This window comes from Echinops telfairi, unplaced genomic scaffold (assembly GCF_000313985.2).
Source record: "Echinops telfairi isolate 266 unplaced genomic scaffold, ASM31398v2 ScPeMD7_5592;HRSCAF=6446, whole genome shotgun sequence".
NCBI lineage: Eukaryota > Metazoa > Chordata > Mammalia > Afrosoricida > Tenrecidae > Echinops > Echinops telfairi.
Window position 1 is genome coordinate 47,011,899 of NW_022109491.1, and position 18,878 is coordinate 47,030,776.

General features: G+C 36.2%; 1 protein-coding gene across 1 annotated transcript in view; it reads right to left on the reverse strand.

Annotated features, from left to right (window-relative positions):
- Positions 1-18,878, reverse strand: part of RALGAPA2 (Ral GTPase activating protein catalytic subunit alpha 2) — a 364,385-nt gene that overhangs the window by 174,117 nt on the left and 171,390 nt on the right. Inside the window, exons 24-30 of the mRNA XM_045295177.1 lie at positions 16,827-16,955; positions 15,954-16,012; positions 11,860-11,968; positions 7,286-7,396; positions 5,901-5,969; positions 5,659-5,796; positions 1,383-1,566 (exon numbers count right to left, since the gene is read on the reverse strand). Of these exons, the coding sequence (XP_045151112.1) occupies positions 1,383-1,566; positions 5,659-5,796; positions 5,901-5,969; positions 7,286-7,396; positions 11,860-11,968; positions 15,954-16,012; positions 16,827-16,955 (799 nt within the window). The remainder of the gene's footprint in view (positions 1-1,382; positions 1,567-5,658; positions 5,797-5,900; positions 5,970-7,285; positions 7,397-11,859; positions 11,969-15,953; positions 16,013-16,826; positions 16,956-18,878) is intronic.

The following is an 18,878-nucleotide window of genomic DNA, read 5'->3' on the forward strand; positions in this document are numbered from 1 at the left end:
GGAGATGAAGGGGGTGCGAAGAAGGGCATGGTGGGGTTGGTGTGGAGAAGAAGGGGGAGCTGATGACTGTATAACCCCATTTGAGGAGAATGACTAACAGAATTGCAGGTGAACAGATACAGTGGATGATGTTAGACATGGCAAATAATAATAATAATAATATATAATAATAAGGGTTTCTGGGGGTCAGATGGGGGAAGTAAAGGATAAAGGGGAGCTACTATCAGAGTTTAAGAAGAAAGAAAATGTATCAAAACTGCTGGTGATAGCATTGTACAATTATGCCTGATCTAAATGAAAGATGGATTGTTACAGTATCTTTAAGAGCTCCCATTTAAATTAAAAAAACAAAAAGAGTAAAGAATGCAAATTTTTGATTTCTACTGTGAGAACCCTGATTATGAGCGCCACTTTAACAAGTGGTTTTCACCAAACTCAACAGAAAATTAGGTATCAGTTCTGCTGAACCTGTGCCAACAGGTTAAACCCCACCACTGGTTTACATGCAGTTGTCGTACAAATTCTGCATACCCTTTCAGCAGTTTCCCCCAATGCTAATGTCTCACATAACTATAGTCCAATGTTACAACCGATGAAGTTATAATCCAGGAATATCAGTCAGAGTTCGGTATTTTTAAATCCATGCATTTCGCTAGTTTTACATGCACTCACAGTCCAGACATAGGCTCTTATCATTGTGAGTAGTCATGAAAAATATCTGTCATACCCAAAATATACGCTCTACTCTGAGCATACTAATACTTAAATTCCATGCAAATTCCAATCTCTCTCATCACAATGCTTCTTTAGACTTGAACACTCTACTAACATTTTTCAAAGTCTACCCATCCGTTTAACCAGGGCATAAATCCTTCTCCATGGAAAGCACTCGTGACACTACAAGTCTACAAATTAGTCCTCTGTACTAGTCTTGCTTCTCTCATTAGATGCAAAACTTCCTGGAGATAGAAAATGAGTCTTTTTCCATTTGTTTGAAATGAAATTGTATGTCACTGAAGACTCAAGTCCATTTCAATTTTACTTTTTCTCTTAAAAAAAAAGCCATTCAGACCAATATTTAGGACTGAGGGGTAAGGAATCTGGAAGGGTTTCTTTTCATAAAGTTGTGAGTCTTCATTCTTACTTTGTGTTTTGTTTAAAATTTTGGTTTTAAAGAAGCATATTGTATATGGTTACACAGCCCAAGGTAATATGTCTTTTTTAGTATGTCCCAGAAGTCTGAGAAAGGTCAATAATGCAAAAGTCATTAGAATTCCTAAGACAGGAAAAGGTATCAGAAGGTGAAAAATCAGATAGAAAAGAAACACTACAAATTTTATTTTTCTTGCCCCAGAATAATTTATAATCAAAAGAATACTCACCGGCTTCAACAGTAAGCAGGCTACCCAATTCTGCTGATGAATGATACTGGACTGGCTCAGAGTTCTTCACATTTGCCAGTGGTAGAAATGGGTCATAATCCGTGGATGATAAGTCAGCCAAGGTCAATGTGTAGTGACTCTGCTGGGTGTATGTGCTTGAGCCACAAACACAGCATTGCAGGATCTGTGGAAAACAGAAGAGGGCATATATCCCCCGACAAAGTCTTGAGGAGGTAGGGTTCCTACTTGGTAATATTTAACAATGTTGAATCTTTTCAATTCTAAAGCATCTTTTGTTACTGAAAAATTATTTTATTCTTTTCACATGCGTGCCAACAAATGCATCTTCAATACAAAAAAAAAGAAAAGAAAAGAAAAAAAGAGAGCTTATTTCATCCTTCCATGTGGTTGATGGTTGAATACAGCAAAGTGCTATTTTCTAGTCTACAAAGACAACACATATAGAAGGAACTGCAATGAGAGATGAATTGTAGCTGGGGATAGACAAACACCACCTAAAACAGAAGGAAAGCAATAAGCAGAGACCATTTGCCTGCTTCTAAACCATTCCTGAACTCAAATCAGTGTAAATAATGATATCATTAATCCTAAGGGTTAATTGAATTTTAAAGTATAATTTTACATGAAGTAATTTTAATACAAAATTATTAAGCATTCTTTTTTCACAGTGTCAGTGAAAGTCAATGAACCAAAAATCCATTGCCACCGAGTCAATTCCAAAACATGGGGACTCCGTGTTACAAGAGCAGAACTGCTCCATAGCTTATTAGTATTTTTAAATTACAATTAATTGAAGTTCTATCTACTCTTGTTTGTGATTTTGTGTCAGATATAAGCCATGTAAACACAAATCCCTAGAAGTACATCAAAATGTATTAATGAAATAATAATTGTGCTGAATTTGACATCTTTGATAAAAAATTCAGTAAAGTACACAAAAATGATTTTTTTCTGAAAATCAAGGTAATATTTTGGCGTGCAGGAAATATAGAGGCTGCAAAAATTTGTGTGGATATGACATTCTCCTTTAATTTTACTTTTTCATGAACTTTTTGAAGTGTCTTTATATATTTGGTTATTTATATACAGCAAATTCACTCTTAGGCAACCCTTGACTTATTCACATGGTAAAAGATGTAGTGGTAAGGAACTCTTTGCATGTGGCTAAAAAGTAACATGAATTGTAAACTGCATTGGGCAGCCACCTGGGCATTTCATATCACTAGAAAAATGGGAATACAGAAAAGTCCACTTATGCTCTCTTAATAACATAAAAATTAAGCTTCTGGTGTTTAGAGGATTGAGTTTTATTAATCAAAATACAAACTACAGTGAAATGCCCCCACACCCCTATTGGGCAGCACCAACACTTAGAAAAAAAATGTGGAGTAGCTGCAACTCTCAGATAGTATTAGTGACTGTGAAAATTAGTTCAGCTACTTTGAAAAATTATTTGGCATTCTCTACCAAAACAGAGTATATGTTTTCAAAAAAATTAATTTTATTCCTAGGAATATAGAAAGAGAACAGACTAAAGAGAAATTAAGTTCTTGTGTATAGAGCTTTGTGTTGGAGCTTTTGTGTATATATATAAGCTAAGCTTACACAAATCACCTGGAGTATCCAGAAATGTATAAATAAAGTAATAGTTGTAATGAATTATATGTAAATCCAAGAGAGCAAGCAAAAATGATATTTTATGAAAATCAAGGCAATATTTTAGAAACTACAGGGAAACATCCTTTTTATATCAAAAAGCATGTACTAGAATGTTCATTGAAGTCCATTTTTATGGTATAGAACTCTAAGCTACTGAAATGCCAAACAGTAGTGGAATAAATTGTTTATTCACACTGTGAAATACTACATAAAAGAAGTAAAGAAGAATTGCTACAAAATCACAGAAACCTTATTACTAAACAAAATTATCAAAATATGAAGTTATTGTTTCTTGATATATCCCCCATCAATGTTTGTATATTTCTGATGGTGTTCACATCTCTCTAACCCTTCCCCTAAATAATTGTGCTCTTTGATTTATTTCATGCCAAAATGGCAGTTTCTACATCCTTGAGGGGCACAAATTATGATACTCTTATATGTTTGTTTATTTGTTTGTTTTTTCCAGTTTGGGGAACAAACAAGTTTAAAGGGGCAAGAGGGTGGAAGAGGTAAAGTTTCCCAATAAAATTCTTATAGGACAGCCCTTGCTACCCTTGAAGAATGAGTAGGTGCACGCCTGAGAGAGAAGGGAATTCTTTGGTGCAATTCCTGGCCTTTCCCCTCTCTGATGTAGTTCTTAATTTTGGAAAGTTTCTTCCTAACTAGGCCTAAATGATTGCTCTGCGTCCTTCGAGAACATCTATCCAGATTACTTCTTTGGAATCCCCCCAGTCACTATCACCTTATAACCTTCTGAATGACCTTTCTGCCTTGAATTTAATAGACCCCGTAGATCCCCTTGGAAGCCACTATTTTGATTAGAGCCTTTTAAAAAAAGATACCTTAATGAGACTAAGATACGTGAACTATTGAGAAAACTTGTCTATAGCCATCTCTAATCACAGGCACACGTTAAAACGTGTTTTGTTTGGAAAAAATCTACAACTATTCACAACAGGATGGTTGATATGACTCCATTTGCATAAAGTTCAAAACAAGGCAAAACGAATGTATGCTGTGGATGGTTCATATGGTGGTACCCATGGATGTATGCACAGGAGGGATGGTGACCAGGAGAAGGCACAATGGGGGCTCTTTGGATGCTAGGAATGTTCCATCTTTGAATTGGAGAGAAAATTCATCGGGGTCTTAAATCAGGTTAACCATGAGATAACATTTCGATCGGTAAAGCAATTTTTAAGAGAAACTCAAGACCAAAGTCACTGTTAAATTGTCAATTCCAACTAAAAACAATCGTATATGACAGGGTAGGACTACCTCTGTGGGTTCCAAAACGCTTAAGTCTTTATGGAAGTAGCAAGCCTCGTCTTTCTCCTGTGGTATGGCTCGTGGTTTTGAACTGCTGACCTTGCAGTTAGCAGACCAACTCGTAACCACTATACCACCAGGCCTCCCAGTTTCTAAGAGAAGTTTTATAAGATTTATAAAGAAATAATTTAGAAGGGATGAATGAAAATATTTGTGACTAATGTAATCAACCCAAGTTTAATATAGGTTTATAAGTCACAGAATAACAGAAAGATCTAGTTATTCCTGACATAATTCTATCAATATTTTTGACTTCTGACAATCTAAAACATATACCTTTTAGTAGCATTTCACACATGGTTAAGTGTTTTTGTAATTTAAAATTTGAATACATTTAAAAATAAAACAACAAACTACTCAGTGAGTAATTTGTATTTTTTAATTAAGGTTTTGTGACTGAAAAATAGGCAATGGAATTATCAATGCATAATAGTAATTCTTGCATGGACACAGACATTCAAGATAGATAGATTAGATATATGGAAAAACAGATAGACAAGGTTTTCACAAGAGAGAGACATTGTCTTTGCTCTTGGCCTTCTGTATTTCACATCCCATGACCACCACCACTCCAAAATCCTCAAACCTAACTCACTGTCATTGAGTTGATGTGACTCATAGCTCCCGTTAGTTTCCAGGACTAACTTTTATAGGAGTAGAAAGCCCCACTGTCTTCTTCAGAGCTGCTAGTGGTTTCAAATTGCTGACCTTGCAGTTAGTAGCCCAGCTCATAACCACTACAACATAGTCTTTACCCTGGACCTTCTGTATTGGCTCAGGACAAAGACCATGTCTATTAATTGGGACTGGTGTTGGTTATGGAGATGGAATTAGAATACTTTGTGTACTATAAAAATTATGAACTATTTACCTGGTGTACTATATTTCCTTAATTTCTTTCTTAATATTATATCAAGTAAACAAATCCCTCAGGTTTGGACTTTTTGTCAAGCTAATGCTCTGGATGAGCTTTTTCTTAAATTAAGTGGATATATATTATGTTCCATGAACACTGGGGGATTTTGAACAATAACTTCCTTTATACTCATGCGAAAACATGTATCTTTAATCAGGTAACCACTGCATCTCTCTCTCTCTACATATATCTTCTGTTTTTAATACTTTTAATTCTACTATATTTATCTTGTGAAATATTTAACCTATAAAGATCCTTTTCAGAGAACATCTCAATAAGTACATCAAACATATAATAATCTTATGAAATTTGGGTCTACATCACCCTTGAGGAGAAATGAGCACTTACCCTGTAGATGTAATCCAACAAGGGAGCTCTAGTCGAGTGCTGCTCATCCAGGAGTGCTGTTGACACCGGGTGAAGAAGGGCTGGCACTGGCAATGCCATGCACCAGTCCAAGAGGCAAAGGAGTAGAGAAACAATAAACTGGAAGAAAAAGTAATTACTGTATAGAGCAGTCTTTTCAATTTTACTATATCTCATATTTTTATTATTCTTATATTTTAAAAAATAGCTAATATGTTACCTACCTTCTTATCTGTTTCTGATGAGGAGTATTCTGCACTTGGCAAAAGAAAAGCAATTGTGGCCACAAGGATCTGCATAAAAAAAAAAAATAAAGCCCTAGTCAAACAATTCATAGTAATAGTTTTGGAGTTCCAAGATGGCCTTGCAACTAAACCCTGTTTAATGCCAATGCATGAGAAGGTGATCAAAGCAAAGAGCTATTAAAGATCAGGGTACACTCAACAGATAATATAAAGACCAATGTATTATCCAGAAATTATGAGGATTACGGACTATGTTCTCTACTGTTAGAGGACCCAGAGGAAGGAACTAACACTTCTCTGTGCATTCATCCAATTTCCACCCTCAACCTTCTCACCTTTTGCACTGAAAATGCTCCCATTTATTTTGCTTATGTTACTCCATGTCTCCACCTGCTGTCTTGGTAGAATAGCACTTTTTCATCATCAAAAGCATCCTTGTTTAGATGACAGATTATTTGGTTGCCCTAAAACTCAACTTCATATTCGGTAGCATTTTATAGTCCTATGCCCCAAAACCCATTTCACTCTAGGCCACTCAAGGTCATGTATCCTTGAGATAACAAAGTGATCTTACCAGTGAAATTTGTCTAGGGTTGAGAGAGATGGAAAAATAAAATCAATATTGCTTCTTCTCTCTCCCTGAAAAACCACCTGGGGACAAGTCAAATTTACTCAAAAAGTTACCACTGGATGTGTAAACAATAGGGCAAGGTTTAAAAACTGCAGCTATAAAAGCTTCCAGAGATGGATGTGGCTTACCACTTGACATTTATGAAGCCAGGTGAGGACAAAGCCCCTATAAATGTAACCAGCCTCCAGAGCCTTAACTTTTGAGATGATTCTACTTGCTCTTTCCATACCTCTCCTCTACCAGTCACTGCCCCCTGCTCCCCACCCCCAGGGAAGTTATTCTATTAGTCATGTCATTACAGGAGGGTATTCCAAATTATAGCAGAGAATGTGGTACAGGGCTTCAGCTGCGGGGAAACTCCTGTTCTTAGACAACCCACCCTTGCCAAGAAAGAGATAGTAAATAGCTGTCTATTCCTTTTTGGAACCAATCAAACTGCTATTCATGAATGAAGCTCTGTTTACAAAAAGGTTCTTTGTTGTGGTTGTGCCTGATTTTCAAATTCTCCAAGTATATGGCTCTGCCCTGGAAAACTGGGGACTTCTTTCTGTAATGCCTGATATCACAACAGAAAAGAACCATTCAATTTAATTTTAAAAGAATTTATTCTAACAGAAATTTTGTAGTATGATCTGTAACAGTCATTTGAGTGTCTATAATTAATTTTCAAATATAATAAAAGGAAATGCTTATGTTTTAATATTATAGGGAATAAAACTTAGAAGGTACTTACTTCTGCAATTTTCCTAGGCAGAAATGTTTCAAACATCTGAAGCTTTTCCCAGTAGGAAACCAGCAACTGAAGAACATCACAAGCTACTTGAGCCACGGTTTTGTTAGGAAACTATAAAGGATACAAAACCCAAAACCAAACATCGTAACTAAATAAGTTATTCTTTAGGAAAAAAATATATAGCATTTTATGTTTGCTTTGTATTAAACTGATGAATAATTATGTCCTATTACCAGAGTTTATACAAGATCATTCTGTACTTGCTTTTTGTTGTTCATCCACATAACAATCTAGAAATAAGTAGCTGTTATCTAATCATTTGAAAATTAAAACTATGTAAACCCATGGTGAGAATATCTGCACGAAGGGACTCTTTTAGTCTCACTCTGGCCATCCAGACTGTGGGAGACATGATTCCTGCTGACCTTGTTCCACTGCTCAGACACTTTTATTTATGCCGCAAAGTGTCTGCACCTGGTACCTGCTCTCAGTTGTGCCTGGGACATTCTTTTCTCAGGTTGAATGTGGATGATACCACTACATCTTTTAGACCATTTCCTCTATGAGGATATTGTATCCATCCAAAGGAATTCTCTCTCATCCTGCTCTCCATTTTTATTCTCTTCCATATATTTCCATAATAATATTAAGGACTCTTGTTGGTTTGCCATACTATAATGGCATGTTTGTTCTTGAAATGCTGGAAGCTTTGTTACTGGTATCTCAAACACCAACAGGGTCAACAAGGATAACAGGGGCTCAATAGGGCTTTCAGATTAAAAAAAGATGACAAAGAAGAAATAGGCTGTCCACTTTAAAGGAATTAGTCACTGAAAACTTAATGAATACCAGAGGAACAATGTCAGACATAGTACCATAAGATGAGCCTCTCATATTGATGTAGATAAAGTTATTGAGACCTTCATTTCTGATGGAGTATGATTCAAAATGAGAAGAAACTGCTGAACAGTATCCATTAACAATCAGGATCTGGAGTGTCTGAAGTATCAATCTAGGAAAACTGGAAGTCATCAAAAATGAAGTGGAGATATAAAAATAGATACCTTAGCCATTAGTGAGCTGAAATTGATGGCTATTGGCCATTTAAAATCAGATAATCCTATTGTTTATTATATCAATAATGCCAAATTCAAGACCTATGATATCGCTTTCATCACCAAACATTTTTTTCAGAATTTATCTTCAAATAAAACCCTGTCTGGGTTAGGGTAGTTTCTATATACAAAAGGAAGTCCAGTTAACACAACTATGCAAGAATTTCCAATCCTAGTGATAAAAAAATTGACAAATCCTACCAAAGTCTTCAATCTGAATTGATCAAACAGGATATCAAGATGCAGTGATATTTATTAGCAAATGGAATATAGAAAATTAAAACAAAGAGGAATACTAGTTGGAAGATACAGCTTTTTTGACAGAAATGAAGCGGATGATCACAGTAGATATGATTGAACTATGGAATGATTTGATACATGTATTACTGCCAATTAATAAAAAAAATACACGATCACTAACTTCTTCATAGAAAATATCTTTTCTCAGCAATATAAACAGTAACTATACACATGAACTTGCTTGTGAAATAGACAGAATCAAGTTGACTACATCTGTGGAAGGAGATGATGGAGAAGCTCATTAACAGCAGTCAAAATTAGGCAAGGAAGGGTCTGACTGTGGAACAGACCATTGACTGTGCATTTTCAAGTTCAGGTGGAAACTGAATAAAATTAAAATAAGTCTGTAAGAACAAAATATGACCTTGATTATATACCATCTGAATTTGAAGAACATCTCAAGAGCAAATTTGATGCCATAAACACTAATGACAGAAGACCTGTTGTCATATAGGATGACATCAAGAACATGAAGGAAACAAATTGTTATTAGAAATGGAGGGGAAAAGGAAAAGATACCAGAAGAAACTCTTAAACTTAGTCTTGAACATGAAGTAGTTAAATAAATGGAAGAAATAAAACAGATGAACAGAAAATTTCAACGGGCAGTTTGGAAGACAAAGTAAAGTAGTATAATGAACTGTGCAAAGACTGGAATTAGAAGCTAAAAAGAGGGACACCCTCAGCATATCTCAGAGTCCAGAGTGCTAACCATTACACGATGGAACCCCTCAGCATATCTCCAGCAGAAAGAAGTGAAGCAAAAAATCCCCAAAACTCAAACCTTGAATTGCGATACTGAATGATTCTATGGGCAAAATATTAATATTAGAAAGCATCAAAAAAGCAAAAGAATATACAAAATCATTGTACCAAAAATTCAACATTCATCTATTTCAAGAGGTACCATATGCTCTCCAATCAATGGCACTGAACAAAGAAGTCCTAGCTGCACTGAAGGCATTAGTGCAGACAAATCTCCATTAATTGATAATACCAATTTAAATGTTTCAACAAACTGATGAAGCACTGGAAGTACTCACTCGTCTGTGCCAAGATATTTGGTAGACAGTTACCTCGCCAACTTACTAGAAGAGACCCATATTTGTGCCCATTACAAAGAAAGGTGATCCAACACAGTGTAGAAATTATGGAACAATATCATTACTGTCATGTGCAAGAAATATTTTGTTTTGAAAAACAATTGCAGTACATTGATAGAATACTGAAGGGAGCTGACAGGAATTGGTACTAGAGTCAGAAGAAGACAAGAGGGATATCATTGCTGATGTCAGATGCATTTTGGCTGAAAGCAGAGAATACCACAAAGACATTTAGTTGTGTTTTACTGACTATGCAAAGGCATTAAACTGGGTTGATCATAACAAACGATACCCTCCTGAATCTACCATTGAAAAGAATGAGAATACCAGAACACATCATTGTGCTCATATAGAACCTATACATGGTTCAAGAGGCAATTGTTTTTGTAGAACAAGGGAATACTGAGTGGTTTAAAATCAGGAAATGCATACATCACAGTTGTATCCTTTCATCATACTTATTCAATCTGTATACTAAGCAAATAATCCAAGAAGCTGGGCTATATTAAGAAAAATATAACACATCAGGATTAGAGGAAGGGTTAACAGCAACCTGTAGATGCAATAACCTTGCTTGCTAAAAAAAAAGATTTAAAGCATTTGTTGATGAAGATCAATAACTGTAGTCTTCAGTATGGATTACAACTCAAAGTAAACAAGACCAGCATCCTCACAACTGGACAAATATAAATGGTGAAAAGACCGAAGTTGCCAAGGGCTTAGTTATTTTTGGATTCACAATTAATACTATGGAAACATCAATTAGTAAATCAGACGACACACCACACTGGGCAATTCTACTCCAGTAGACTTTTAAGTGTTGAAGAGCAAGGATGTCACTTTGAGGACTAAGGTGTGACTGGCACTTTTAATAGCCTCAAGAGCACATGAAAACAAGACGATGAATAGTGAAGACCAAAAAAAAAACCAAAAACGGATATATTAGAATATGGGGTTGGCACCGAATATTGAAAGTACTGGGGACTGCCATAAAAACCAACAAATCAGTCTAGGAAGATATACGCGAGAATGTTCCTTAGCAACGAGGATGGACAGGTTTCACCTCGTGTTCTCAGGACAGACTAGTCCCTGGAAAAGGACATCCTGTTTGATGAGGTAGGTCAGTGAAGAGGAAGAACACTTGCCAACAAGGTGGACTGCTATTGTGGTTGCAACACTGGCCTCTGACAGAACAATGGTGAGGGTGCACAGGACGGAGTCTTGTTTTGCTCTGTTGTACACAGGTATGCTGTGAGTCTAAACTACCTCAAACTCACCCAACACAGTGCTTCTCTTGTTCTAGAATTAGAAGAACAGCAATGTTAATTGTCATGACTACTTCTAAGCAGGGCCCAGGAAAGGGCTGGCAGTCTATCTATCAATCCAGGTAAAAAGCTCAGGTGTGTTTATAAGATCTGATTTTCCTGCTTGGCCTTAGGTAAGTGATTTGATTTCTCTGGGCCTGTTTCACTAGGCATAAAAATAGGAATTGTAACATCTACCTTCCCGAGTTATGGTGAAGTCTGACAACAGTATTTAGAGAGCTTATCATTAACATAATTCCATATGAAGTGTTCCCAAAATAACTGCTCTTCGCATAAACAGTGGAAGAAAGGAGGTCCTAGAAATGCTCCAGGTTTAGTCTTCAGATGGTGAGCCTTAAAGAACGCTGACTGGAAATCACTGAGGCCTTCTCTGGTCTTGCTGTGAAGGCCAGGGCATGAAAGCATATTTTCTTGTGACTCTATCAGACAGGTAATACGTTTCTTCCTTGCCCCGGAGTTAGCTAGTCATGAGAGATACCCAGAGGGACCAGGGTACCAGGCACCAAAGATTGGTCTGGAAATGCCCACGTTCTTGGTGAGGAAGCTAACTCCTATGGTCTCTCCTGAGAACCTCATAGCACATTCCACATGACATTTAGAAAAAAAGAAATTTGAATGACAACCTCTCTGTAATATAGGGGAAAACAAAGATAGCACTAATGGAAGCTAAAATTGATTTCTATATCTAGGAGATACCTTAATGTTAAATAAGCAACACAAATTGGCAATACCTTCAGAGTTACGCCTATCACATTGATGGCCTCTTTCACCTGGGGATGCCTTGTACACTGTGCAAGTTCTTCACAAATCCAGACCCCGAGAGAGCAAATGGCAATGCATCTTTTTAGAAAGAGGAAAACTATCATTAAACTTAAGATGTTTTTTTTAATGAGAAAATACTTGTTTTTATACAATATAGCAAACCTTATACTTATATCCATAAAAATGTCTTGAGAAAAAGGAAAGGTACCTTTATAATGTCAATTTTGAGGACAAATAGAAACCTTAACATTAGTTATTACTTAATCTTTTTAAACCTTTTTTTTTTTTTAGTTTTTAAAATATTTATCACTTATTTTCATTGAAACATTCGGTTACATTTTATTTTCTAAAGCATTTTTGAGGAAGAATTAAAAACATTAATCAGAAAACACTGATGCTTTTGAGTTTAGAACTGCTTTTCTTTACTCATTGTACTAACTAACTAACTAACTAACTAACTAACTAACTAACTAACTAACTAAATACTAACTAACTCACTGCCATCCAGTCCATTCTAACTCACAGCAACCCTATAGGGCAAAGAACTGCTTCATAGGTTTAGAAAGCCCAGTCTTTCTCCTGTGGAATGGCTGGTGGTTTTGAACTGCGGACCTTTTGGATTGCAGCCCAGATAATTTGATGCAACTAAAAACTGTTGTTTATGTGGAACATCATTCCCATAAACTTGTTGCAAATCAACGATTTTGGAAGATATTAACTTGAATTTAAATCACTTAAATTCATGGCACAAAAAGTATCCCTTTTTTAAAAAGGAATTCTAATGAGACTAAGGAAAGAGGATTTAGAAAACTTGTCTGCAGGCATCCCTTGATTGCAGAAATGTGCTTAAACATGTTTTTTTTTAAATAAACCCAAGCATATATAAATTGGAATTCTAAAAGCAGCACTTTCAGACTTATCGATATATTTTTTCCACCACTTAACAGTCATGCTTATTTTTACAATGATTATTTTACTTTCTGCATCCATATGTGTGCATATCACTAAATAAAAATGGAAATTAGAAAATTTTAGCATGAAATGATAAAAATATTACGTATCACAATCTGTGGAATCTGAAAATAAACATATACAGGTATCCTTACTTTTCAGAAAGTTCATTTTATGCCATTTCACCTTTACAAAGATCTACATTAATCTAGTATCATCAAGTAGATTTTGACTTGATCCTATGAGGCGTACCCCCCCAAAACTGTATTATTTTTTCAAAACTATGTATTTAATTTTTTTTTTTTACAAAACAACCTTATCACCTTTAAAGTACTCTCCACTCCCCATTACACTTAATACATTTGTCAAATCTGCGATTCCATTCTTGGAACCATTTTTTAAACTCCTCTGTTCGGATAGTTCACAGCACCTCCCTCATTTTTTTCTTTACCTCTTCTACATCGTCAAATTGCTGTCCTTTCATGTCCCTCTTCATTCACAGAAGCAAAAAGAAGTCACATGGAGTGAGGTCAGGTGAGTAAGATGTATGGGGCAAGAGAGGCATGTTGTTTTTGTCAAAAACTAGCACATTGAGATGGCTGTGTGAGCAGGTGCATTGTCACGGTGGCAAAACCAGTCCCCCCGACTGCCAGAAATCAGGCCTTTTTTGTCGCACACTGTTATGCAATCTTTTCAGAACCTCTAAATCAGTGGTTCTCAACTTTCCTAATGCTGCCACCCTTTCATACAGTTCCTCATGTTGTGGTGACCCCCAACCATAAAATTATTTTTGTTGCTACTTCATAAATGTAAGTTTGCTAGTGTTATGAATCATAATGTAAATATCTGATATGCAGGATGTATTAGGTGACCCCTGTAAAAGGGTTGTTTGACCCTCAAAGGGGCTGCGACCCACAGGTTGAGAATAGCTGCACTAAACAGAAAGCTTAATTAAAAGTCTGACCTGGTGCAACAAACTCCAAATGCACTATGAGTTGGCATTTTAGTCCATTTAGGATTGACAGACATCCAGAATGAGGTTTTTCATTAATTGACATTTCACCATTATTGAAACCAGAAAACCACTTGTACACTTGAGTTTTTCCCATAGTGCTGATCTTATAAGTTATGTTTAACGCCACAAAAGTTTCTGTGACATTTTTCCTGAGTAGGAAACAAAAATTCACAGCAGCACACTGTTTTCTTAAATCAGCCATCACAAAAATTAAGATTCAAGTGAAACTGCTTTTACAAAAAATTCAGTGACCAGACAGAACCTTCCCAGGTGACACCACTGGGGGCATTAACTCAGAGCAAGTTGCTTGATGTTCGCCGAGCAGGAAAAACGCGTACTATGAAAGCTGTGCCCAGCGGAGCTTTATTCATTTTGGGAGGAGCATCCGCATACAGGGTTTCGGAGGCAGTTCCATTTGTATGGCAGCAGACAGCCTTATCTTTCTTTTGCAGAGCAGCTGGTGGGTTTGAACTGATGACCTTGTGGTTAGCCTAACTTTCCTTAGTTGCTCACTAACCAAAAGAAATCTGAAAAACAAAAATTTACTTTTAAAACACTTGGTGAAAAGTGAAAATGATGTTCAGTGTTTGTTTTGCTGCAAACAGTAGAGAGGCAGCAAGCACTCCAAGTAGCAAGAACAACGTTGTCATGCACCTTCCTTTCTTGTGACTTACACTCAGCATTTCAGCATGAAGGTATTGTAGTGCTGAACTATATATATGAACGCTCTATGTTCATGGTATTTTAAGTTTTATGTATAATTTGGTAGTATATTTTAGAGGTCTGGAAATTTTCAAAATTAGTGGTGATGGCTTCTTTGCTTTACAAAAATTTTATTTTAAGAAAAGTTTCATATGAATGCTTTACTTTTGGATATGAAGGGAAACCTGTAGCTGTATAGAAGAAAAGTTTAGAATTATTAATACACTAGGTATACACTATAATAAGAAAAAAACAATACAACAGGCTAAACATAAAAAAAGCAAAAGACCAAATCTCACACAAACAGGATTAAAAAAAAAACAAACTGCCATCAAGTCAATTTTGACTCATAGAGAAATAATAGAAAATTATAAAACTGCCTCTTTGGATTTCTGAGATTAAATCTTTGTGGAAGGACTCCTCATCTTTCCCCCAGAGAGGAGCTAGGGAATTTACATGGCAGACCTCATGGTCATCAGCCCAATGCTCAACCCGCAGTGCTACCAGGGCTCCTAAGGATAGGTTGTAAAAATTTTCCTAAACAAAATACTAGCCAAATTGGTTCTAGCACTACATAAATCAATTTAAGTTTAACCCAAAATGCAAGGTTAGCTTAATATTAGAACATGGATTATCAATTTACAGCTTCTGGTAATGTCAAACTAGGTAATTTAGACCAAGCCATTCATGAAGTTAAACAAACACCAAACAAAACCCTACATCTTTAAAGTCATTAATGAGTTAACATGACAGTAAAGAAAGTTGAACTATCTTGAGATGAGTCTATAGACAGAGCAGAGCATTCCCAGGAGGCAGGTGGATTTGGGCTTCTGTTGGCTTTGTAGGGTTGGGGGTTGAAGAGCAGAGACTGGTATTTCTTCCATTGGTATTCCCAATTTTAGGATCCCCCTTGAAGGTACAACCTTTTCATCCTGTATGTGGTCCACAAAACTCATACCTTGCTTGCAGACTGCTAGCAACCTCAGGTGCCTTCCAGAGTAAACAAAAATGTTTCTGCATATTGCCAAAGGTCACTTGGGGGGCAAAATCACCTCTAGTTGAGAACTACTATCCTATAGGTAAACATTTCTCTTGGATATTGACCATTTGTTTCTTCTTAGGAAATATCAGGGAACACAGCTACATATACCTATTATCTTCCTTCCTTTTATACACAGATGATAACAACACTCTATATAATTTTATTTACCTTACTCTTTCCATTTAGCAATGTTGCCATTTTAAATAATCAAGTAATGAAATTTTTCTGATGTGATTTATATTACATTTGTTTAGTATGTATCAGGATAAAAGGGAAGTGTGTTTTTTTAAGTGTTTACACATAAATGTGAATCTTAAAATTATAAAATAATTGACCTTCTGTTCAACATTTACCTTGCACATTCATTTGGCTCCTCCATAGCATTCTTCAGTAAAATATTTATGAGGTAATGCTGAAACACAAATTAAGTCAAATAAAAACTTAGTTTTAAGAGTTGGTTCTTTATTCATTCTGCTAATGGTCCAGGTAGGTCCGGAGCTCTTGACTGATCATGGTACTCAAAGGCTATCTAGGGAAGTTCATAGGAAGTGGTAGGGACAGGACAGTGTGATGGAAGTCTAAGCAAGAGCTTCTCTGGACAACTGAGCATAATTCCAGAGTAGAGTACTCAGGGTTTACAATGAAAATCTAGCAAAGCAAATGAGATTTCTAGGTAGAATAATCTCAGTTCCTTTAGATTTTAATTGGAAATATCATATTACATATTAAAATCATACATTTTTGATAGGTAGGTAATTCTGGGCTTAAAAGCTTTTCTTCTTTGCCTCAAAGTTAATTAAGTAGAAAAAAATGTTTACTTTTTTATTCAGCAAGAAATAATTTGTAATTTCATATTATTAATGGCATATAATCAAGTCAACAATAGATTGAACAATCATGTCAATCATTTTTAAATTCACAGATTTTTCTAAATTAGCATAATTAAGTCAATCAAACTAATATTGAGGGTTACTCATTATATAATTATAACCCATAGAAATGGTAAAAAGATCTTATAAAGACCATTTGAAGAAAGTAATTATCAGTTGTAACTGCAATAGATTGTGAACTAATACATTTCTACCTCCTAAAATCAACTACTCAAAATTTTAGGTAGATAGCAAAACTTCAGGGATAAGGAGATCAAGACATGATAATGGAAATGATAATCGTACAATTATAATTTTAAAACGATAAACTTGAGATTCAGCATAGTGGATTGTTACCTTGATATCGTCGGTTCCTCTGACAACTTCATTAACTTCTGGCACTGACTGCAGAAGTGGGATCTTTTGGTAGGTGTTTGGAAAGCAAACAAGTGAACCGAGAATGGTGAGGGCTTCCACATGAGGAGCCTATACAAGTAAAGTGAAACACTTAGAAATTAAAAATCTTTAGATAAGGGGCAAATGTGTGTGGTTATTTTCTCCTGGGTGAATATTTAAGGGAGACTTGCCTAAATTATTGGAAGATATCAAAACAGCTGGATATAAACAAGCATTGTGAAAACTGGTCTCTAGATTGATTTAATCACAAGGCAGATGACCCAGTCATGATTGTTTTTTAAAAATAAATACTTTTTTTTGGTGATGGTTCCCGGCTATCGATAGATATAGCGTCTGGGGTCTTAAAGGCTTGAAAGTAAATAAGCGGCCATCTAGCCCAGAAGCAACAAAGCCCACATGGAAGCAGCACTCCAACATGTGTGATCATGAATGGCCGAGGGGACCAGGTTTCAAGCACCAAAGGCAGGGGGTAAAAAAAATCATATCATCATGAATGAGGGGAGCGTGTGATGAGGACAACTGAACAGCCCTTGCAGAGGGGTAGTGGGGAGGAGATTAGTCACTCAGGGTGCAGTGTAGCAATAATGAAACGCACAACCTTCCTCTAGTTCTTAAATGCTTCCTCCCCACAACTATCATGATCCTAATTCTACCTTGCAAACCTGGTTAGACCAGAGGATGCACAGCGGTACAGATGGGAACTGGAAACACAGGGAATCTAGGACAGATGAATCCCTCAGGACTAGCGGTGAGAGTGGCGATACCGGGAGGGAAGTGGGTGTAGAAAGGGGGAATCAATCACAAGGATCTACATATAACCTCCTCTTTGGGGGATGGGCAACAGAAGGGTGGGTGAAGGGAGATGCCGGGCAGTTTAAGATAAGATAAAATAATAATTTATAAATTATTAAGGGTTCATGAGGGACTGGGAAACGGGGAGGGAGGGAGAGGGGAAAAAGGAAAATGAGGAGCTGATTCCAGGAACCCAAGCGGAAAGCGAGTTTTGATAATGATGAGGGCAACAAATGTATAAGTGTGCTTTACACAATTGATGTATATATGGATTGTGATAAGAGTTGTATGAGCCCCAATAAAATGATTAAAAAAAACAAAAAACAATAAAACCATAAAGCATCTGATGAGATGGGTGGATCTGGAGAACATCATACTGTGTGAAATTACTCAATCAAAAAAGGACAAATATTATATGAGACCACTATTATAAGTGAAAAATTATATCTAAAAAACGAGAGAGGGAGATTTAGACAAAAGGGAACAAACTCTGAGGACTAGCAAGGGCAAGAGGCCAAAAGGGAAGAGAAAGTCAAGACCGAAGTAATCAAGGAGGAGATGGAAGGTGAGAGTTCTTTGAGGCGGTGGGTGGAGAGGTGAAATATTTATAGTTCAAATTGTTGAATACAAAATGAAATGCAATCCCTCACCCAATTTACAATGTTTCAAGCAAGGGAAAAAAGAATATATAAAAATGTTCCGCTGTGACACTCTCAAGGCAACAGACACTCATTTCCAATGTACTAAATAGGAACAAATTATTGAGAAAGGGTAAACTACAAGGAAAAGGACAAGGGCGGGGGGAGCTTATTAGTTAAAAGACATTATTTTTCTGTCTAAATAATAAAAATTTAAGCCATGGTGTAAGTAAAAGAATACTTTTTTTTACAAAACCTTGAGGTTGTTGATTGTTAGCTCCAATTCCATTATAAAAATTCTTTAACTTGTACCCACTGCACTCTCAACAGCATACATTAAGGTTAACACACACACACACACAAATATACACACTCATAGTGGTCCTATTATAAGACAGAGGAGAACTGCTTCTGTGGGTTTCCAAAACTAACTCTTTACAGGAGTAGAAAGAGTAGAAAGCCACCTCTTTCTCCCTCTCAGCAGCTGGTGGTTGGTTTCCAACTGTTCACCTTTTGGGTTTCTGTGAGCCAGCATTGACTCAATAGCAGTGAGTTTAGTTTT